Genomic DNA, 23,722 nt, shown 5'->3' on the forward strand with positions numbered 1-23,722 from the left:
TAACTCCAACATTTTATACAAGTACAGCTGAAATCATTAGTTCATTGGTTGATTGACAAAATGAATGTGAAACTATTTTGATGGTCATTTGTTCATGTATAAACATTTCCAGATTGTTAATTTTGTTAATGTTAATGAACGCATTAATAATGTTGAGGTTTAAAATGTTGATTGGACAAAAACATTGTGGCATTGTGACGCCATTTCTCACTATTTTAACAAACCAATGAATTAATGAAGAACATAATCAGCCGATAAACCCATAATACAAATAATCATTAGTTAATAGTTCTAAATGAGCTCCACCTCAACCAACTACAACAGTAAAATCCTGCTTTTATATTAATGCATGAGTGATCTAATGATAGAATAACAGTCAAAAGGGACATTTGTTAGATACTTTAACTACATTTTCATGATTATACTTACACACTTACTAAAGGAACCTTTTCAATGCAGGACTTTTACTGGAGCAGAGTATTTTAGTGTGTATTTAGTACTTTTACTTACGTAACGGATCTGAATACTTCAATACTGCACTGATAATTTTGCTGGGGTTTGGTCGATAACTGTAGTTACATATTAATAAACACCTAGCTGGGAGAATATAATTATATATATATATATATATATATATATATATATATATATATATATATATATATATATGTATAATATTATTATGACTGGGAATAAAAATCCAAAAGATACAGATTTAAAAACAAGTATATTTTTAAAGTTCTGAACTCGGTCTGCACGTTATTTCAAGTATCGCGAGAGTTTCCGGGAAGCGCACAACACAGAATTGGGATACAGCTTGTTAGTTGATTGGAACTTTACTCCTTGGCTGTTGAGAGAGAACCACAAACGGCTGATTTAAAGGTTGGTTTTATGTGTTATCGGACTGTACCATGTATGTATTAAGAGAACAGGTTAGTGTTAACTACCTGATTGACCCCTGTAACGGCGCCATCGGGTTTCCTAGCTTGTTAGCTGTGTCTAGCTAACGGCAGCTAGCCGTCGTCCGCTAGCATGATAAGCTAAAAACATTAGCTAGCTACCGGTGAGGGTGCTTTAGAAACCGTGGGCTCCTGCTTAGTTTAATTTGTATTAAACTGTAACCGTCAAATCAATTAAAGCACAATCTAAATGCTGAACAAATCGTTTCCTGTCGATAGTATTTAAAATGCTGTCATAGATTTAACATTACGATTGATCAGATTTAGCTACTTTAATAAGTTAACGTTACTGCTTTCTGTTTCTCTCGCCAAACAGTTTGTTCTCATCTCTTTCATTTAGCTAGCTCAGTTAGGTGATTTTTATATTAATGCTGCATCGTTACTAGCTAGCTAAGTTATGCGTTTCCTCTAAACAATCACAGGAAGTCTTCGTCTTCGGCTCAAGGTGGCAGCAGTTCATTTAAGACCGGTTAAACTCTTGTGCTTCAGTTTTGGTAATTGGTTCGGATACATTTATTTGTTTTATTGTCACAAGATTTAATAATGTACATTTTACATGTACAGTTTTAATCTCAGTAAGTAAAGCATGTCATCTGCAGATTAGTTTAGACTGGAAACTAAACTAGGGTCGTGTCATGTTTTGTCAATGAATTCAAACAAAATAAATGATATTCCCACTATAAAGGATAGTCTTTGTCATTATATGATATGGCCCCCACTTGATATGTTGACACGTTCTAAAGTGTATTCCTCTCAGTTCAGTTGTGTTGCAGCAGGATGGATTCATACACTCACATGATAAAAACGGATTTGTTGATCAGAAGAGAGATCACCCCTGTAAATATAAACTAAGGCTGAAGTAAATTAGGGCTGCTCGGTATGAGGAAAATATGTAATATGCGATAACGTTGTTGAATATCGAGAGAACGATAATATTTGCAATAAATAAACAATTTTTAAATTGAGTTTGAAACAAATGAAAGGAAATCATTTCCAACATTCTTCTATTGAAAAAATTGAACATTGAACTGAATATAAAAGGCACCACTAAAAAAAAGAATAAAAGTTACGTTTTAAAGTGCCGTTCTCTACCAATATTTTCTTTCAGCTAACACAACAAAATGTATGAGTGTTTTTTGTGATATGTCGCAGCCTTTCACAATGTGTTTATTGCGCCAGTTGATATTGCGATGCCGATTTAAAAAAAACAACCATATATTGTGCAGCACTATAACAGTAACTGTTAAACCAGCATTCTACTGGAATTTCCACAGACTCCTGCCGTGTTCCCATCATTCATTGCATTGTCTAGCTAAATCAACCTCATCATGAGGAGGAAGATGAGGAGGAGCGTGGTGCAGTCAGTCATTTGATCTGTATGGATGATGTGGTTCTGCACTATCAGCCTGGATCAGCTGCTGGGTTCAGCTGTCTGTTAGAGAGGACAGAGAAGCTTCTGGTGACTTTCCCCTGCCGGACACCTCAAGTCTTCAGCCCCTGGTCCCCCAGCGCCGCAGACCGCCACCTGCCCATCAGACCGGCCAAACCAGCTCCCATCATCACATGCTCACGGGATTTACTCGTCTCTGACAGCAGGACACACACTGACACAGCACAAATCCAACTGCAAGAACCTGAAGTTGACAGTCTTATTGCTGAAAGACCTCATAACCAACCATCAACACCAGCTGAAAATCCACAAGAACCTAAAGATGCCTCCTGCGTTTCAGAGACCCAAAACCCTCTCCTCCCAGAGAGAGAGGTCACCAGACTGCCTCCTAAAAAACACAAAGGCAAAGACGGCTTTCCTGTCACTGACTCGCCGGTCAAACGGTCCTGGAGCATCTTTACACATAAAGGAGTTCTGCTGCAGAGCTCCCAGTCGCTGTCCAAGCAGTTCCGTAACATGGTGTCGACCCACAGGCTCCACCTCCACCAGAGGGCCAAATGGGTGATCTGTCAGCACAACTGTGGGGCGGCCAGAGACATTGAACAGGTCAGTAGATTATTCATGTAACAGGACTAGGAGCCATGCTATCAGCTCTGTGAGGCTGAATACTATTAAACAGTAATTATTATAATTAACTTTATTTGAAAGGCTTTAGAGCGAGACAGTAGATGTGGGGAGAGAGGAAGGTATGAGATGCAACTCCGTTCCCCTGGACCGGCGGGAATCTTACCGTGGACGTTGGGGTGGTGTGACATGCGCCCTAAACATTAGGCTACAGTCAGCATGCTAACAGGCTCACAATGACAATGCTAACATGCTGATCTTTAGAAGGTATAATATAAATTATGTTATAAATAATGTTCACCATCTTAGTATCTTCTAGTATCTTCTTATCCTTCTTGTCTAATTTTCTTTTCTTCATCTCTCTTTCATCATCGTCTTCCTTGCCTCATCCCACCTGTTGGTCCTCATCCCTGCAGGTGTGGCGGGCTCTGAGCCGGGCCATGCAGAGCTCCAGGCTGCAGACGTGTAACGCCAACATCCAGAGGGAGCGTGCGGAGATCTGGGTGTTTTGTGACGTTATCCAGTCCGAGCAGGTGGGACGTGTCCTAAAGGGTGAGCTGCAGCTGTCGGGGAGGATCTGCCTGTCGGTTCACAGACTGGGAAACATCTTCAGCATGTAGCGCATGAGCATCAGCTGGAACAGTATGATCAATACAAAGAAGGCCCAGAATCAAATATGACAAACATGTTTACAGGTCCAGATGTTATGATCACACTAAGATGTCTCCATTATTAGAGGACAAACATGCAGTCTTGATTGTTTACTAATTTACTTGATATTTTATCCCATCTTGGGGAAACTATGAATACTACTGATGTTAGTGATCACATTACCTTTTTCCTCTAATGCAGTGCTTCTGAACTACTGGGCCATACACTGGTGCCAGGCTGTGAGGAATATTTGACCACTGGTTTCTAAAACCAGGATATGGTGTTTACATGTGTATATATAAATTTGAGAACAGATGCTTATGATAGTATTTTTATATTGATTGTCTCGCTAATGTAAATAAAGATATAATGGTTTAAATACACTGTGTGTAGTGATGGATGGATGGATGGATGGATGGATGACCCAGCATGTGATGTGCAGTGTTTTCTGGAAAAACTGCAGACACACACACACACACACACACACACACACACACACACACACACACACACACACACACACACACACACACACACACACACACACACACACACACACACACACACACACACACACACACACACACAGAGAAGACTACGGTGCCTGCTTGTATAAGGCCTGAATAAATGAGGACAGCATGAATACAGTACACCCCCATCACAAACACACACTCTCTTTTGTTGCTATGGTCTCCTGAACACTGCATTCAAATCTAGGTCAAAGGATGTGGCGTCAGTACCCTGCCTCCCTGCTCAGCTGTAATCGGTTGTAATCTCTTAAATCCATGTTTGGTCTCTTAACATTACGGAAACGTGATTTTTTAAAAGAAGATCATGGACTATGTTTGTATTCGTAAACAATATCCCTTAAAATAACATTATTTTGTCGCTGGTGCTGTGTAACTCATTCATTTTGCAACACGTTCCCCAGAAGTATTTTATCTTGAAAGCCGTCCGGAACTTGTCAATTCTGTTCTTTACACGGTTATGTAACGCATTTTTAACAAGTAAAATGTGTCATAAGGGTAGACTTTTCTAATCTGTTCATATGAATTGTAACTTATTTTAACACATCAGATTCACATGAAAAGTGACTTAAGTTTCAAGTTTTTCGTATTTTAATTAAATAAAACACGTTTTATTTTGACAGTCCGTACCGGAAGTGCTTATACTATTTGCTAACTTGACGACTTGTAGTCTAGCTGCAAAAATCAGACGGCTGATACATGAGTATTTTCTTATTATATAATATCGATCTAAATATCGGAATATTTCAGTTTGGAGGACATCTAGACGTCGTGTATGTTCGTTGCTCCACCATGGCGTCCGTTCTTCGCCTTTCTGGAGATTTTAATTGGTGAAAAAGTAAAGAAAGGTGAGACGTTTGGAGCGACTGATACCAAGCTAGCAGGCTAAGCTAACACTGGCATGCATTGTCGTTTCCCGTTTCCTGAAATATTCAGTGTGTCTGTATCATGCCTGTTGCTTTTATTAGACTATGTTACACTATTGATCTCAAAGTCTAACTGTGGGAGTGTAGATTAGGATTACAGACTAACTTTTTTCTTTGTTCAACACCGCGAATCGGAAAGTACCTTACATTTTCAGTCTGATCCATTTTTCCTCGTTCTCTGTTTACTTAACGAAAGCCCATTTAAAAAGCTTGTTTTGTGTGCATTTTATCTTGTATCTGTAAACTACTTTATAATAATTTATAGTCTGGAATTCCTTTATATTACATTTGATCTGCTTCTAAGTCAGAAATAAATAGATTTATGTTGAAACTGACCTATAGTTTATTCTTACGTGTACATATTAGTCCTAAATCGATCGGCCTAATAATACATGGATGTCACGAAGATTAATTTAAATATTATTAATTTATATTAATATACGTTTGATTATAGATTTTTGTTTTCAAGTCATTCACTCAAGTAAAAATGTCTAATGATCAAGCTTCTTCAATGTGCATCCAAAGATTCAGCAACTAACGATTCATTTAACTATGAATTAATTTACATGTTTCTGATTAATGGTGTGCTTTATAAGGTAATAAATACCCATCTTAATTTTGTAAACCTGAAAATGACAGTTTAAAACAAGAATGTATTCATATCAAGTTTAATTATCGACTACTGTTTAAGTTATTAAAACAAAGCAATAACATGTTGATTATTCTCTGATTCCAGCTTTTATAATGTTCAAGCTTTTAAGTTGTCACATACTTAACATATATTGCATTGAAATGCTTGTTTTCCTCCTTCAGTACTGTGTTTGAAATAGAACTATAAAAATACAATATGTACAACAATACAGTATATACAACAGAGAAAAGATATTTTCAGTTTTTTTTTAATTTAGTACAGAATGCAAGGAATTGATAATTTTCTCTGTTTTGTACATAGTGCTACAACTAACAATTTTTTTTAATGATTTATTGATTATTCAACAATTTTCTCGATCAATCATGTGGGTTATAAGGTAATAAATACCCATCTTAATTTTGTAAACACAAAGATGAAAAAAAAGTCTTATTTTGTCAGATACTGAAGTTTACTAACACGCAAGACAATGAAAAGTGAGAAATCCAAACAATTGAGCTGGAACTAGGCCATATTTTGTTTTTTAACTTGAAAAATGTTTAAACAACTAATGAGGTATCAAAAATAGTATTAATCTGTCCCCTTGCTAATTTTGGTCTGGCCTGCATATCAGTATAGGTTCACAATACAATTTGGCCCACCTAGTTGTGCGCCAAACCAAAAGACAGGAAACTCTTGGCTGACTTTTTTTTTAGGGCTTTGTATGGACCAAATTGTAAGTGACAAAGCTATAAGATAGTTAGTAATGCAGTACATTTTTTTCTTTACTTTTTCGATTAAATAAGCCATGTCAATAAACTTTACATGTCTGGCCCTTGATTTGATTATTATTTTCCAGTGTGGCCCTTAGTGAAATTGAGTTTGACACCCCTGTATCTAATGGTTTTAGCTCTAGTTTTATATTTGTGTAAGCGGACTATGTTTGGGTTTTGGACTATTTTTTATTTTCTTGTCATATTTATAGTTAAAGTGTCAGAATTGTAAATTGTGATGTTGAAGTGCCCACGTCATGTGGAGCACACGCCCACGTGTTTTGAATTTCATAATAGCATGTTTACCACAAACCACTAACCAAAATATCATAAAAAATGAATACCACTTTATGAAATTAAACAGAAGACAGAACTTTTCCATGTTTGAGAAGTTGTATATAAAATATACATTCAGTTTCCAGTTTATTAGGTACATATGAGATAATAAACTGGCAACTGACTGTATATACACTTGTAGAGTATGTAAGTGCACATTTGGCTGTTAATACCGTGTGCAGATGTGAAATCCTGAATTATCAATTAATATACACTCACCGGCCACTTAATAAGGTACACCTTGCTAGTACTGGGTTGGAACCACTTTTTGCCTTCAGAACTGCCTTAATTCTTTGTGGCATAGATTCAACAAGGTGCTGGAAACATTGCTCAGAGATTTTGGTCTATAGCGACATGATAGCATAACTCAATTGCTGCATGCGAGTCTCCCGTTTCACCACACTCAAAGGTGCTGCATTGGCTTGAGATCGGGTGACTGTAGAGGCCATTTCAGTACAAAGCACTCATTGTCATGTTAAGAAAAACAGTTTGAGATGATTTGAGCTTTGTGGCATGGCGTGTTACCCTGCTGGAAGTAGTCTTAGATGGGTGCATTGTGGTCTTAAAGGGATGGAAATGGTCAGCAACAATATTCAGGTAGGCTTTGGTGTTTAATCAATGCTCAATTAGTTAGGGGGCCCAAAGTGTGCCAAGAAAATATCCCCCACAACATTACACCACCACCATCCTGAACCGTTGATACAAGGCACGATGGTGAAACCGTCTATTCATTATCAAAGTAGCTGCTGAGACATTTTCTGTATGGATTGACTAATTATTTCGGCCCTGCTCCTGCATGCTGCTAAACTTTGTCCTGCTCTCGTCTCACAGGTTGATTCTTCGTCTCCCCAGATGTGGCCACCACCTCTGCTGAGACTTCTGTTCATGAATGGCGAAGATGCTTTGATTGGGCGGCTGTGGCTTGGCCTGGAGGGATGACAGGACTTAAGCAGACATGGAGACAGGAGAGACACACAGACAGCTGGAGACGCCATATTTAGTCAGCCTACATTCTCCTCATTAAATCTACTCAGGATCACAGAAAAGCCTATTTTTCTATATTTTTTTCTATTCAGAGCTGTTTTTGTTAGTTATAGTAAAGCCATACTCAGCTGTCAGCCTTCACGATGACCTCTGAGGGCTTTCAGTACCGAGCGCTGTACGACTACAAGAAGGAGAGAGAGGAGGACATCGACCTGCATGTTGGAGACATGCTGCTGGTCAGTAAAGGAGCGCTGCTCGCTCTCGGCTGCAGCAACGGAGCAGAAGAGCGTCCTTCGGAGATCGGCTGGCTGCCGGGCTTCAACGAGACCACACAGGTACGACAACACACCGACTGGTGAGACACAGTTAAGTTTGGTTTGTCCCAGTTAAGCTGGGCAAAGACCGTGTTTTCCAGTGATCTTGTACGTACCTTCAGCACAACTACAACTTTAATGTTTACACTGTACATAAACTTGGAACCCCTGGTCCGCGTCCTTAACAATGTTGTTGACTCTATAGAGAGAAACTTCTGTGACCAGAAAGAAAGAAAATGTGATAAGAAATGGGAAAGAAAATCACAGGTTGAAGATGCAACAACATGGTGTCTGTTCTGCAGGAAAGTTCAATTTTACATCAGTTCCTATATCCCAGCCGTCTCAAAAAAACGACCTGTAAAATATTCCTCCAATAATCGTAAAATAATCTTTAGTTTACAGACCTTTTTATACAGCAGTCATTTTGGACAATTTCTGACCTGCGAGAAATCCATCCGATCATCGATCAGGTGATTAGTCAGGCGTCATGACCTCAAACTGAAAAACGACCGATCCAACCGTTCTTTAAATAAAGCTGCAATGTGGCCGGCTAGCTCAGTTGGTACAGCGGGCGCACATATGCAGAGGTTTATTCCTTGACGCAGAAGGTCCAGGGTTCAAATCTGACCTGTGATGGTTTTCCTGCACGTTTTCCCCCCTCTCTCTCCCCTCATATCTCAGCTTTCCTATCCAATAAAGGCAGAAATACCCAAAAATAGAAAAAATAAAGCTTCAGTGACACTCAACAGTCACTCTTCATCTTAGTTTATTTCACACAAACAGCAAAACAAACAACTTTTTCACACCTACAGGAGGATTAAAGTTTCCATTTCACCCGTTTGGAGAGGAAACAAGACTTTAATTATTCTTCTTAATTATTTTCTTTGACTATGTTTATCGTCACTGTTAAGCACCAAAACACCAAAGCAAATTGCTCATATGTGAAAAAAATGCTGCTTGTATATTCACCTGATTCTGGGTATAACTGCAGATAGACTTTTTTTGTTTTATGTCGCTGCTTTTTACTAGGAATGGGTTCCCCTCCCCCTCATGTTGGCTCAGACAGGTTGTATCGAGTCTGATGTTATCAATTTAAATGTCAAATGTTCTTTCATTGTGCACCCTAACTGATAGTCTTTCTTACTCAACCAGCAAAGAACGAATCCTCCCACCAGACATTTAAGCTTCTTTATACAATTATACAACAAAAGATTATTTAATAATCTCTACAGTTTCTCTTTTGATTTAGCCTGTTTAGTTGGATCTGTCGGCTAAAAAACAGCAATATTCAGTTTACAAAGTAGCAAATGTTTGCTTTTTTTAATTGATAAATGACTGAATAAATATAATTTAAAGTAATTTAATTATTAAAATTGGAAAGGCATTTTAATAAATGAATCCATTAAAGCACAACGCAAGTGTCTTTGCTAGTTTAAGACCGACGCAGTAGTCAGTTTCCTGTCCAGCGCCCACCTCGTTTAAATAGCAAATGCACCTGCGCCCATCTTTGCACCCATGGGCGTGCTGGTCTATAGGGAGGTGTGTTCAGGTGAATTCTTGGCGTAAGTGATTGTACCATTGACCAACAAAAACCTGGTCTAAAGTCAATAACACAGAATTTCATTGTTATTTTCACAGCGAATTAGTAAAATGCGTCTAGGCTCGTGCACAGTGCGCGCACACTATGATTTTTACACACACACAGGGAAGTGCAGCAGCACACAAACATGCAAAAGATTACAAATAAAAATATTACGGTGCAAATCCGCCATCATAATAGCAATGCGCAAAGGTACTAACGCGCCTGTGCCATGCGCTTCACGCCATGCGCTTAGATCGTTAAAATAGGGCCCTTTTTAAATGTTTTAATTTCTCTGGACGATCCTTAAGCTAAAAGTCTGAATGTTTAACAGTGCAGTCTGATAAATATTAGATTTTTACTCTTGACATTTGAGAGTTAAAAAAAAATCTGATAAAGATGTATTTCTTGATATTCATTTTGTAACATAAACAAACAAGAATTAGACGTCTCTTAACTATTCCCTTTCTGGCTGCCAGGAGAAAGGTGACTTTCCAGGGACGTACGTGGAGTTTATTGGCAGAAAGAGGATGTCCCCGCCCACCCCGAAGCCCCGCCCACCCAGGCCGCCGTCCGCAGCGTCTGTGAGGACCGACTCCGAGTCAGAAGGTGAGTACCAAAACATCAATCAGACATAAAAAGAGGTGTCCAGATATTACAAACATTATACATTAACATTGTATAACAGTATACCCCGGTTTAGGAGTCACGGTTCAAAAAACACAAACAATAAAAACATCCTAGTTTGTTTTTATTTATTTTGAACAGACAGTAGTTGAAGTGTCAAAGACAGGGGACTGAGGTAACGTTTTGTCCGCTGGCAACTTTGGTAAACAAATTTATTTTCATTGCCATCCATGTTGGAAAAAAAAAAAACGTTTAAATTGAATCGAGTCGTGACCTTAAAATCAAATCGTGGATTTGAAGAGTCGTGATACCCCCAATGTTTATCATAAATCATGTTGATGTTTTGTCACTGACTGAAAGTCTCATTTTTGGTCTGAAGAAACTGTTTTCAGCCTGAGAATTGGCTCGATGTGACTCACACACTTCAGTTTCCTTCAGCTGCTTCCTCAGCAACAGCTTTTTACACACACACACACACACACTAACTAATGTCAAGTACGTGGAATTTCTTTGTACCTAAACCACGAGATGGAAAACATATTTTAGAAAACCTTCACACACATACACACACCAGCCTTACCAGAGAACACAGGAAGTGTATGTGTTTTGATGGTATGTGTGTGTTGTGGTGGCAGCTGGGTAGCAGCAGTGATGTGGTGTGTTACCATCTCACTCTGTTCCGTGCAGCTTTCATATTACATTACATTAATTAATACATTATGCAAAGCGACTTCCAATGAAGTGCTTTCAACCTTGAAGGTGCAAACTGCGGACAACTTTTTTTTCTTTTAAATATAAAAGTACTTTACTCAGTTTGAGCTTCTTGTGTAAATAGTTGTGAAGTTTGTGGAGCTGCTGCTTCCTAAAGATTTTTTTACCAACTGTCAATTCCCATTTTAGGGTTTACTTTTACTGATCTGCTTTATGTTCTTCATCATAAATCCCTTTCAGACCTGCATCCCTGTACGTTTATCTGACAGCAGTTTAACGTGTCGGTCTCACAGCAATCTGACTGTCGGACCTGAAACATTTCTGTTTCACTTTCAACACGACATAAGTCTAAATTTAAGTGACTGCAGCAGCTCGGAGAGAGAAAATAAATGTATTATCTTAATCTGCATCTTTTATGCTCAAATAAAATAAAATGAGTTTGATAAATGTTCAATGTTCATTCCAACTGCATGGATAAATAAATTAATATCCTGCTGCAAGACGGGCTGCAATGTAGTCCTTCGGCGCAATCAAGCACCATCAGTGTTTGTCCACTAAAAGTGCTGGTTTTGCCACTGACCGGCTTAGATTGTTAGTGTCTGAATACATTATGGAGAAGTTACCGTTCTCCTGCTATGCCTTTGTGTGTAACTTAATGATGTCAGGTCAACACAGTAACTTTTAGTTAATAACATTTCGCTCCGTCTGCAGCTCTCCACCCTTGGAACAGCATTTTTCTTTAGGAAAATAATTTCTTCTCCTCTCTGGCTGGCAGTAGTGATCCCCGATCCAATTGGTCACTGCAGACCCAGTGGTCTGCCAGGCGCAGTGTATGGACCGGAGTGTTAGGATCCATTTGTAGCTGTATCCTAGCACAGCTAGCCTCAACTTTGACATTCTCGACATTTTGTTGGCACAATTCACAAATGCGCAAAACACGAACCAATTAGTTTTATTGCAAATATTTCAGATAACACATACTACGCTTCTGATCTCCCAACACAATAAACTCTTCCCAGCACTCCTTTCTCCAACTCTCACTAACGTTTCCAACGTTGTCTTTTGACAACAAGTTACCTCGCAAGATTTTTTTCAGAATGAGACTTCACCATCTTTTCATAATGTAATCCGACACTAATTATACCAATCTGAGCCTGTCGGTGGCAAAAACGGCACTTTGAGTGGATGTACATTGACAGTACTCATTCCCCGAAAGATTACACTGCAGCCTGTTTCGTGGCTACAGCGCTCTCGCTCAATACTGGACTGATTTCAAACATTGTTGTTCCCCTTAGTCACTTAGACACAAAAAATATGGGAAAATAGGGTCCAGGTTAAAAAATACCGAAATTCCTCATTAACAACCTATCTTCAATGCTTGTCAGACTTTATAAACAGGAAGCAGGATTCACTCTCTAATAACATGTTGTTTTTTAGGCTTCATGTTGCCAGACCTCCCTGAGCAGTTTGGACCCCCGGACACAGCCCCTCCCCTCCTCAGCAGACTGATGGAGGCCATAGAGCCCAAAGGTAACACACACACACACACACACACACACCGCACACACACACCGCACACACACAAACAAACAAACGGTAACATACCTGAGCCCCATTCCATGAAGCAAGCTTACCAAATTAAACCTTTTTTTTTTTTTTTTTCTCGCAGATTCAGTTCCAAAAAGCAGATTCAACATAGTTCAAGCTCAGTTACTATTGCAACTTATAATGGCAGACTAACGTGGTCTGGGACAGGCTAACTGTCAGGTTAACACTGAGTTGCTGCTTAGCCAGAGTTACTGTAACTAACCTGCACCAATGATTTTACTACAGACTTACTGGCATGCTGCAATATATCTGAATTCATTAACCACTACCAGTCAAGACATTTAAGTTTATAAAAAATCTACTTCAACAAAAAATAATAAATCATACAATGATAGCTGATAAGATATAGAGATAGATAAGATTAAACTTGAATCTTTCTCCAATAAAGCCCTATTCACATTGGACTATTATTACCAGGGGACCTCATGTGATTAAAAAATTATGAACGTTTGTTCTTTGTGCAGTGAATTAACACGGGAGAAGTGATGTCTGTACTCAAATTTACTGACGTCATATGATGGATGGTTATTTTTCATTGGCAACGCAGCCAATACGGCCCCGAAACACAAAGATGCCAATTTGCACAGGACTAATATTATCACACAGCCTCTGTGTTTGGCAAAATATAGTTACAACTTGTGAACTTAAACTAAACGTAGAACCTTTGTGAAAGGACGTGGAACACATTTCCTGAGCAGTTCCTGTTGTTGAAGTCAGTTCTTCCAGTATTGAACCTCAAAACTAAAAAGTGTAACACAAAGAATCTGAAAGGTGAAGTATCAGAAGTTGGTCAGATTCATAATCCTGTTTTTTTTAATCAAATAATGTAATTCACTCATTTGGTCTAAGTTCATTATTAATACTGATGTATTGAGCTGTTGCCAACATATGACCTTCAGATTATTTTCTCAATTGATTGGTTTTTTTTTTGTATAAAATGTCCATTATACTGTAATTTACCAGTGCTCAATGTGTGATGCTGCATATTTCTTGTTTTGTCTAAATATAAAACCAAAACTCAAAGATAGTCAGTTTACAATCAAGTATTGCAAAGAAAAGCAGCACATGTTCACATTTAAGAAGGTTAAATTTAAAGAGCTATTGGCATTTTAAAAAATTACTATAATTATCAAAATGCCTATTAATTTTCTGTCTGCCGACTTATCCTTTCAGGATAAATGATTATTATTTTTTTATCAAAAAGGGTTAAACATGGTAATATTTCTCAAAACTAAGATACTCAAAAATAGTTTGGTATCAAAACTGGGGGCATACTGCAAAACTGGCACCAATATGGGAAATGTTGCTTAGCCCTGGTTGAGTCTTAGCAAAATAAAATAAAAACAAATTTGTAAAAAAAGGTAAATAAAAAGATTTACAGAGAGAACCATTCCTGCAGTAGAATCAATTTATCCTCTGTCTGAACATGAATAAAGTTTTCTTTGTTTCCAACTGAGGCTTTGTGATTGGTCATGTATTGTGTTCGATGTATCCGATCTGTGGTGTTGCAGGTCTGGACAGTCTCAGTGTGTATCGCAATCTGAGTGGAGGAGGTCTGGACACCCGGCAGCTGGCCGACACAGGTGAGGAGGCTTCTTCTTCTACTGTTGGACATCTGGATTATTCTTCATCTGTAACGGCAGTGAGTTTTGTGAAAAACTTAGCCACGATCCCTGTCCCTTTTTATAACTGAGGTGTGTTTATTTTCAGACCTGGAGCAGCTGGAGGTGTCGTCCCTGTGTGACGGGGTGTTCCGGTTCCTGCAGGATCTGCCCGGTCCTGTCCTCCCCTCCGCGCTGCAGGCCGACATGATTCATGCAGTGCAAGGTGAGATTAAAGCCTTCCTGTCCCGACTCACCGCAACATTCCTGAGTCTGTGTTTGTTAACTGTTCAATGTGTTGGTCTGCAGAGGTCCGGGACCTAGAGGACTGTGCTCAGGTGCTGCGGGGGGTGGCCAGCTCACCGACCTGCCCGGCCCAGTACGGCCTGACCCTGCTCAGTGTGGTCCGACACCTGGCCAGGCTCTGTATGCACAGCGCCAGGAACCAGCTGAGCCCCCGAAACCTGGCGGAGAGCTTCAGCCCACTGCTGTTCAGACAGGCTGCAGGGTCAGTAATAAACACACGTTTGTCTTTCTATCCTGAGATTAAACTCCAATAACAACCAGCTTCCTGTATTAAAATGAAACCAAGAATCTTAATATTCGTTTTATTACTGTAATTGTCACTAAGACTTTGAGACTATCTAAATCTAAATCCTTTTGTGTGTGAGTTGATGTTGACTCTGACTGAGTTTCTGGTTCCTGTTCAGGTCTGACTCCAGTCTGGATCCTCTGGTTCAGGTCCTGGAGGTTCTGATAACCAGCGAGCTCAACATGAACCAGGCTGCACCAGGTGTGTGTGTTTTTGTTGTCCTAATATTAATAAGCTGCTGACACTAATATTCACCTAAACGTTGATTAAATATGTGTCTGGCACATTGAAATAACAGCTGTAGATCCTAAATTGGGCGAAACTTATTTTCCACGAGCTACTTGATCCAAATACTGAAGGGTCAAGTTTATAAGCTTAATTTATTGATATGATATCAATCAAAGTTTAACTGGGAGAATGTGACTCCTGAAACTGACGTGATGCAATCAGTTATACCTCTTACCTTATATCTTATACACCAGTGACCAGGGTCGGACCAGGGTTATTTGGCCCGTGCTAAACCCTTCTTTTGTCAGTTCAACCAAGCCAGTCAACACGTGGTGTTCTGTGACAGCACAGATACGACCTGGGTCACAACCTGGGAGCTATCCATACCAATTACCTAATCCTGGAAATGGACGGAGGGTTTACATGTCATATTCAGTGAACAGCTAACATTTGTTGCAATTTTATAAAATGGACATTATGATTGATGCAAAGCATTTGCCATTATATTACCAACCTCAATACATGTAATTCCATCATTTCTGCTGGCGATGGCGTTTCTTCGTTTGCCTGTGCGACCGGAGCTAGATGAGAGCGGAATGGATTAGCGAGAGCAGTGTGTGTCTGAAATTACTGTTGCACAGATCCCCAGCCTAACACCACTCTTGGTTTTTGTTGTGGTCATAAACGTAGGTGTACTGTAGGTGTGTCAATGAATATTTAAAATGTTAATATACACTCACCTTAAAGATTATTAGGAACACCTGTAAACTTACAGAGATTATCTAATTATCTAATCATCCAATCACATGGCAGCTGCTTCAATGCATTTAGGGGTGTCGTCCAGGTCTAGACAATCTCTTGAACTCCAAAATGAATGTCAGAATGGGAAAGAAAGGTGATCTAAGCAACTTTGAGTGTGGCATGGTTATTGGTGCAAGACGGGCTGGTTTGAGTATTTCCCAATCTGCTCAGTTACTGGGATTTTCACGCACAACCATTTATAGGGTTTACAAAGAATGGTCTGAAAAAGGAAAAACATCAGGATGCTGCAGTCCTGGGGGGCAAAAATGCCTTGTTGATGCTGGAGGTCAGAGGAGAATGGGTCGACTGATTCCAGCTGATAGAAGATGACCTTTGACTCAAATAACCACTCGTTACAACCGAGGTATGCAGCAAAGCATTTGTGAAGCCACAACACGCACAACCTTGAGGCGGATGCGCTACACCAGCAGTAGACCCCACCGGGTACCACTCATCTCCACTAAAAATAGGAAAAAGGGGCTACAATTTGCACAAGCTCACCAAAATTGGACAGTTGAAGACTGTAAAAATGTTGCCTGGTCTGATGAGTCTCGATGTCTGTTGAGACATTCAGATGGTAGAGTCAGAATTTGGCGTAAACAGAATGAGAACATGGATCCGTCATTCCTTGTTACCACTGGGCAGGCTGGTGGTGGTGGTGTAATGGTATGGGGAATGTTTTCTTGGCACACTTTAGGCCCCTTAGTACCAATTGGGCATCGTTTAAATGCCACAGCCCACCTGAGCATTGTTCTGACCATGTCCATCCTTTTATGACCACCATGTACCCATCCTCTGATGGCTACTTCCAGCAGGATAATGCACCATGTCACAAAGCTCGAATCATTTCAAATTGGTTTCTTGAACATGACAATGAGTTCATTGTACTAAAATGGCCCTCACAGTCACCAGATTTCAACCCAATAGAACAGCTTTGGGATGTGGTGGAAGGGGAGCTTCGTGCTCTGGATGTGCATCCCACAAATCTCCATCAAGTGCAAGATTCTATCCTCTCAATATGGGCCAACATTTCTAAAGAATGCTTCCAGCACCTTGCTGAATCAGTGCCATGAAGAATTAAGGCAGTTCTGAAGGCGAAAAGGGGTCAAACACAGTCTTAGTAGGGTATTCCTAATAATCCTTTAGGCGAGTGTATATTTGGATTGTAAAACAACAATTCTAATATGAAATTTTATATTTAATTGTGGGGGGAAAAGCAGCACTACCGCGGCTATCTGCCTCACACGTTCTAGCGCGGGCCTGGGCTGCTGCTCCTAAGGGTGTTTTCACACCTGTAGTTTGTTTGCTTTGGTCCGAATCAGTTGGTGAGTTAGTAAACTTGGAGCGATTTGCCCTCGGTCGGTTTGGTTTGGTTTCACACCTGGAAAAATCCAAGCGTACCAAAATGCGTCATTACAAATTAGGCAAGAACGTCCAGCTCTTTTATTGGTCGGATATGTCTGGGGGAGGGAGCAAGAAAGTAATACAGGAAGAAGGTCCTGTGTTCTGGTCTAGTGGTCAAACCAGCTCATTTCATTAAAATTATCAGACATTGTTTCGCAAGAGACGTTACTACATCTGCTCTGGTCACCGAGACTTCGCTCTGCTCTGCCGGCGTCTGTCTTCAATTTTAGCGGCAGCTGGTTTGACCACGGAGATACGAGTGACGGACGGCAAGCTTGACTGCAGTCTATTTCTGTGATAGAAACACTGCAAGTTGCTACAGTTTGCTGCTCTGCTGCATCGCTGATTGCTAAACACACCTGACTACAAGAGACATTAGCTCAGACTTGCGGAGTACATATAGTTGGTGCGGTTCCAGTACGGATCAAGTTCTCACCACAAACGAACCGCTCCAGAGTTCGATTGCCACGTTCTCACCTGCCCAAATGAACCGCACCACCGGGGCAAACAAACTCTAGTTCGATTCAACCGAACTAAAGGCTGTCGGTGTGAAAACGCCCTAAAACGTTAAGCTCCCTTTCTGTGTAAGGTCCGATTGAGCCCAGCCAGTCACCTAGAGAATTCACAGCGAGTGAGTGGGCATGTTGATGGCGTTTTTATCATGCGGCTGGCATTACCTGAAGTAATCAAACAACAAAGGTGTAGTAGAAGCAACACTAATACGGCAACAAAAAGGCCTAACGGGAGAGAAAAGACGAGATTCAGGAATTTCTAGGGGTAATGACTGACGCCCAAATCGTCAGACAAATTCAAGGAACAGCAAGAGACTCGGTTGTTTATGACCAAATTACAAACCAGATACTGGACTGCGGTCCGTGTCATGTCCTGCCTTCTGCACATTTATTTTATTGCATACTTTTTATTTGTTTATTTTGTACGGTGTACTTAGATCTTTAAAAAAAAATAATTGTTTATGTTAAAATAAATATACCTATACAAGTAGTTATGTCTCCCATTGTATTGGTTTGTCCTCTTATGGGCATAATGCACAAAAATAGATATTCAAATATATACATTTTTTTTTTTTAGAAGTAATATTCAAATGGAATTTTTGGCCAATTTTGACAGCCCTAGTGTACTGCTCTTCTAGTGCCTTCAGTTTGTTTGTGACCTATCTCTGTGTACAGCGGATGATGCCTCTCATTCAGTAACGTTAGCCTTGTTATGCTAGCATAGAGAGTTGTTGGAACTACAAAACCACAACAGTGTTGTTACAGAGTGATGCTTCTTTTACCTCATAAACAATCTTTGGCTGAGTACAGTTAATGGAGGAGCATGTTACTGTGTTACATCATCCAGTATCATATGTTGAATATTATAGTTAAAGACACTTTCAGTTCCTCTAACAGCCGTGAAGCAGCGTCACACTGCATCTGTGTCACTGTCACAAGTCACAGCTGTTACTCAATCTAAAGGGTCAAATGCGTTTGTTACATTCGTCATCCAGATGAGTTTATGGAGCGACCAAAGAATAAATCTTAAAATTATAAAATAATATAGAAATGTAATAACAGTGATTTACAGACAGTATTTGTCAATAATTAGAGCTGTAAAGTTGTTTTGTGTGTTTTGTAGCGCATAGTATCAAAAGCATTCAAGTGCTTAAAGCCTAAAATGTCAGATTTATAACCTTGTCGACACATTCTTTGATCATGTAGTTCCGGATTTAAATCAAAACTTTGCCAGTTTTAGACTTAATTTTGTTGTGCGGCTGCTTGTGGTGATTTCTTATACTTATGTATATTTCTTTTCTCCTATGTCTACTCAATGTGTATTTGTGGTAGTCTGATGTGTGTAATTTTTTTTTCTTTTGTGCTGCTGTAGCACAGGAATTTCCCCAGTGTGGGATTAATAAAGTCCATCTTATCTTATAAAATCAAGTTTTAATACGTAACCGTGTTTATATTTGTCAATATGAAGTACGGTATAAAACATTTTGGTTTTGGTGCTGAAACTTGGTTGGCATTGAAAAATGAAAATGGTTCCCAGCTGATAATATTGCTCAATTGAAACCAGCTTGCTTTCACAAGCTTTGATTTGCTGCTTCTCTTTTTCACCTCTTTGTAAAACTCTGTCTCTTTTATGGAGTTTTTATTCATAAAGAGTCTGAAGAATTTGAAGGTGACAATCGTTGTCATTTCAAACATAATAAGCTAGGGGTGTTAATGATTAACCGTTTAACCCTTAACCAACAACAGGAATTCTGCCCGAATAATACTATAAGTTAACAACAATATTCTTAAAACATTGTGTTTTTGCATTGTAACAGAAAATGGGCTATACAAACTGCTAGTCAACCTATATAGTTCTAACTTTGCACTAGAAAGTTTTAAGCTTCTTAAGCATAAGCTTCTGCTAAGTTGGTGGCTCTCTGCTGGACGGTGCTCACAGCTTAGAGCTACGTGACACATGGCACTATATCAGTGAGGACTGGCGGGTTAAATTGGCTGTCCTACGCACAGAGTATGCCTGGTAGACACACAGCTGCCAACCTCGCAGGTGGTTGCAGTGAAGAGAAAGGCTCGGACATTTGCTCTGCAGACTTGTGTCATTTGCAAGTGGTTCCAGGAAAGTAGCTGCATGTGCAGGTGAACGGGGACTCCGTTGCCTGCTTGGCAGTTTATGGTTAATGATTGGTCAATGAGGGTTGACTATCGGTCAGAAAAAAACCTAAATTAGCCAATTAATAAGAAAATGTTGGTTGGTAGAGCTGTAACACTTCCAAATTTTGCTGTACAATTAATTGTCTCAGAAATAATTGCGATTAACAATATAATTGTCTCTCTCAGTCAAATCTAAAAATATGCATTTATGTATTACTTTTTTCAACAAATTAAAGTTTTGAATGAATTCCAAATACATCTTTTGGTTACATCACTGTTATGTGACCCAGATAATGTAATAACACAGGTACACAGCCTATGAAGTAAACAATGGCTCTTTATTATCATAAAACATTTTTTCTAACTATATCCCCCCTTGTCATTTTTGCTGCTATGAACGTCGGCTCAAGTTCCAACAACTAATAATTGAAATAATAATAAAAAAAATAGTCCGACGAATAATCACTTATAGAATTACAATTTGGCATATCTAAACAAAATCAACAATTACCAGTCATACACCTTAAGATCAGAGCTAATGTTAGCAATTTATTGCTGTTAAACAAAGAAAAGAAAAGTGCGCTTATGTAAAATAATTGACAATTGTGGAATAATTGTTACAGGCCTATTGGTTGGTCCAACACTCTGATCCAGACTGAAATATGTCAATCGGTGTTCCCGTCAGGATGAACTGTAATAACTTTGGTCATCCTCTGAGGGGTCATCCTTTGTGCATACCACAGTAGACAGAAGCAGCAGAATTAAAACAAAGTAGTTAAAATGAGCTCCACCTTTAGCAGCTGCAACATTAAAGTGATGAACACATTAATGCATCATTACAATAATATAATATATACTGTTCTGCAGAATGAGCACTTTTACTTTTGGTACTTTAAGTATATTTTGATGCTAATACTTTTGTACTTTTATGTCTATTAATGATTGGGTCAGTCGATGAGCAGTAACTCATTGTGTCATTCATTCATTCACCCAGTCAGTCTCTGAGTCAATGTGTTGATCAGTCAGTCGGTCAGACCGAGCCGCAGCTGAAACGATGACATCATCCTTCAACACAGTAAAGATGCAGCAGAGAACGGGAAGGGAGGGGGGGTGTTGCCGCGGTGATATCACTGCCATCGCAGGATTGGCTGGGGGCAACGGTGATGTCACACATCTCCAAGCTGCTCTCCTGAGCTTTGAACTGAGGCTCTGAGAGGGAGACAGACGCAGAGAAAGTTGCGTCGTTTAAAATCTCTAAATGCCGAAGACAACTGCAAATTTAGGATCAACTCAAAAAGAAAGGTTTCTCCAGGCTGGTAGTTTCTCTGTGGAGAAGTCTGAAAATATAAAAGATCGACCTGCAGGTGCAGAGAGAGCGCAGTAAAAGAGGAAATCCTGCAGATTATCAGTGCAGTCAAGTGTGTCTTTAGATTAGAGTGATAGTCGAAAAGACAGAGAGATCGAGCTCAGTCAGGAGAATGTATCCCGGACCTGTTTCCTCCCAGATGACGTCAGTTTTTTTGAGGCAGGATCAGCTGTAGTCCGGACATCATGAGATCCAGAACAGAAGGATCCGGGTTTGGTTTTTCACCTCTGAAGCTGCATGGAGGTGGCTGAAGGTTTAGAGGCTGACATGGAGCGAGAGGAGGGCGGCAGGGCCGAGGCCGAGCCGCTGAGGGGACGAGACAAGCTCCTCTGCTACATTAGCATGCAGAGTCCAGGTAGGAGCTCAGACCTGAACTTGGAGCCGTGTAGAGGGTGCCAACACCTGGTGGCAGTCTGAGTCAGTACGGGTTACATGGCTGTTGTTAGTGTTCTGATAATTGTGCTGAGCCATTTTGTAAAATGGTGTTTTGTCAACTAATGATTTAAATTTAAATATTCAAGGTATTTTTATAAAATCCTTATGCTTCTCCAAAGATGCATGCAAACATCTTACACCTACGGAGAGAACAATGTTGTGGGTAAAAGTTGGTCGCAGAGGTGCCGATGCTCGCGCCTCCCAAATCTCTATGCGTCAAGCAAGCTGGTTGGTTGATCCAACATCCTGTTGGGAAGTTTTCTCAATATTTTCTATAAGATTTTGGGGCGTAGCAGTGTCACTAGTAGCACGCTACTAGACTCAATTCACTCTTTGCGTTTTCCACTGCGGATAGTATCGCCTCAGTGTAGGCGGGATTCTCAGCTGATCACCATAGCGTGAAACTGCCGTGACATCATCTTCACCGCGACACTTGCTGAATCCTTTCATCTGCAACCATTTTGTGATTTTGTGGCAAAGCAAAATACTTGTCAATATTTCAGATTTAAACACAATACTAAAAAGAAACCTGATGACGCTAAAGAGGCCATCTGTAAACTCCGGTGGCTGCCTCACAGCCGGAACGTGGCGCAGCTGCATCCGCTCTTTGCAACAGGAGATCAAAAGTTATTGCTGTACAGACGAATATCTTTTCTTGAAAGATGTCCGGTGTAACTGCTAATAGCTGTGTTGTCACCAGGTTATTAACCGGTGTGAAAATGTCCTTACCACGGCATCTCTAGTTGCTATTGACAGAAGTCTGGCTATTTAAAAATCTCGTGGTTTGTGCACAGTGTCCTTGCTCGCTTTTGTAACGGTTCTCTCTGACCAATCAATTCCCCACCGTCTTTGTCCCATCCATTACGTTGATGGATTAAAATTCTTTGTTTCACAGATGTAAAGGTTTGTTCACACTGTAACGGGATTAAAAGTATTCTGATTTATTCCACGTTACAAAGTATAAACATATGTACATTTTAGTGCTGTTAGTTAAACACGTTATTAACGGCGTTAACGCAAACCCATTTTAACGGCGTCAATTTTTTTTATCGCGAGATTAACGTTCTTTTTGTCCTTAGAAAAACTACAACACCACACCAGATCTAGCTAGGCTGGAAACAAAACAGGCACGCCGCACACACTTTGTTTGGGCTTGCGAGCCGGCCAAAGAGTAGTAGGCTAACGTTACGTTTTGAGTGGATGGCGAGCGCGAGATGCCAAAATGGATGCCAATAAGATTCTGAATGGAAAGTTTACTTTTAAAAAGTTGCCAAATGGTTCCATTGACAAGACCAAAGTGATCTGTGTGTTTTGTCGTTGTGAACTGAGCTATCATCGCAGCACGTCCAGTCTGAAATACCAGTTGATGACCAAGCACACAGAATTCTCTGCCCCCTCGTCAAAGCCAGCAACAAAAGCACAAAGCAAGCCGATCCACTTTTCCACGTTCATAAGAGCATTAAAATGAGAAAAAGTAATGGGACAAAAAGAAATCAAGGGACATTTAGAATAGATTAATTGCGAGTTAACTATGACATTAATGCAATTAATCATGATTAAATATTTTAATCGTTTGACAGCACTAGTAAATTTGTCTGAACAACAACTGTGTACGTTCGCTGGCGTGCAACCCGGAGAAGTTTTGATTTAATTCCACCTTCACGGTGGCTGTATTTTACTGGGACTGCAAATTAAGGAATTATATGCAGGTTGTGTTGTGGTGCTGCAGGTGTGGAGGTGTGCATTACCTGAGCTAATGTCTTCTAGGAGTTAGCATTGGCAAGTATCAGGTGGGGACCTTACCTTGATAGTTGTGTGTTGGTTTATCGTTGGTGTTTTGTTCCGGTATGAAACATTCATACGACTACGAAGACGTATCCCTCAGATCAGCAGGGAAACACAAAAACGGAATTTTGTACTAAAACGACTTCCAGCTTGATCTCAGACAGCTGATGCCTCATATTAAAGCGGCTATAATTGGTATATTTACAATGA

The 23,722-nt window shown here is 39.9% G+C and overlaps 2 protein-coding genes across 4 annotated transcripts in view; both read left to right on the forward strand.

The window, feature by feature from the left end:
* The first annotated feature begins 779 nt into the window (after positions 1 to 779).
* zgc:101664 (uncharacterized protein LOC450064 homolog) lies at positions 780 to 4,007 on the forward strand. 2 transcript variants are annotated; one of them, XR_005639522.1, is made up of 4 exons: positions 780 to 882; positions 2,234 to 2,955; positions 3,058 to 3,240; positions 3,390 to 3,515. XR_005639522.1 is itself a non-coding variant. In XM_039803724.1 (3 exons), the coding sequence occupies exons 2-3, from the start codon at positions 2,338 to 2,340 to the stop codon at positions 3,591 to 3,593; spliced, it is 822 nt and encodes a 273-aa protein (XP_039659658.1). In that variant the 5' UTR covers positions 780 to 882; positions 2,234 to 2,337; the 3' UTR covers positions 3,594 to 4,007. The 2 variants fall into 2 exon arrangements, 1 of the variants encoding a protein (XP_039659658.1); XM_039803724.1 differs by lacking the exon at positions 3,058 to 3,240 and having other exon boundaries at positions 3,390 to 4,007.
* Positions 4,008 to 4,812: 805 nt separating this feature from the next.
* The window catches only part of LOC120560844 (phosphatidylinositol 3-kinase regulatory subunit alpha-like), a 31,668-nt gene continuing 12,758 nt past the window's right edge, over positions 4,813 to 23,722 (forward strand). The window contains exons 1-8 of one of the 2 annotated variants that reach the window (XM_039803725.1): positions 4,813 to 4,999; positions 7,646 to 8,133; positions 10,171 to 10,300; positions 12,467 to 12,559; positions 14,149 to 14,220; positions 14,348 to 14,464; positions 14,548 to 14,746; positions 14,949 to 15,031. In XM_039803725.1, coding sequence (XP_039659659.1) covers positions 7,942 to 8,133; positions 10,171 to 10,300; positions 12,467 to 12,559; positions 14,149 to 14,220; positions 14,348 to 14,464; positions 14,548 to 14,746; positions 14,949 to 15,031 — 886 coding nt within the window. In that variant the 5' untranslated portion in view covers positions 4,813 to 4,999; positions 7,646 to 7,941. Of the gene's footprint in view, positions 5,000 to 7,645; positions 8,134 to 10,170; positions 10,301 to 12,466; positions 12,560 to 14,148; positions 14,221 to 14,347; positions 14,465 to 14,547; positions 14,747 to 14,948; positions 15,032 to 21,124; positions 21,648 to 23,722 lie in introns of those variants that run through there. The other variant, XM_039803726.1, reaches the window with a different exon arrangement.

Source organism: Perca fluviatilis, chromosome 6 (genome assembly GCF_010015445.1).
Source record: "Perca fluviatilis chromosome 6, GENO_Pfluv_1.0, whole genome shotgun sequence".
Classification (NCBI taxonomy): domain Eukaryota; kingdom Metazoa; phylum Chordata; class Actinopteri; order Perciformes; family Percidae; genus Perca; species Perca fluviatilis.

Excerpts from the sequence above, each read along its gene's own strand:
- zgc:101664 (XM_039803724.1), top strand. The coding sequence starts at position 2,338 with ATGGATGATGTGGTTCTGCACTATCAGCCTGGATCAGCTGCTGGGTTC. Across the intron at positions 2,956-3,389 it reads CGGCCAGAGACATTGAACAG|GTGTGGCGGGCTCTGAGCCG; the intron begins GTCAGTAGATTA and ends TCATCCCTGCAG.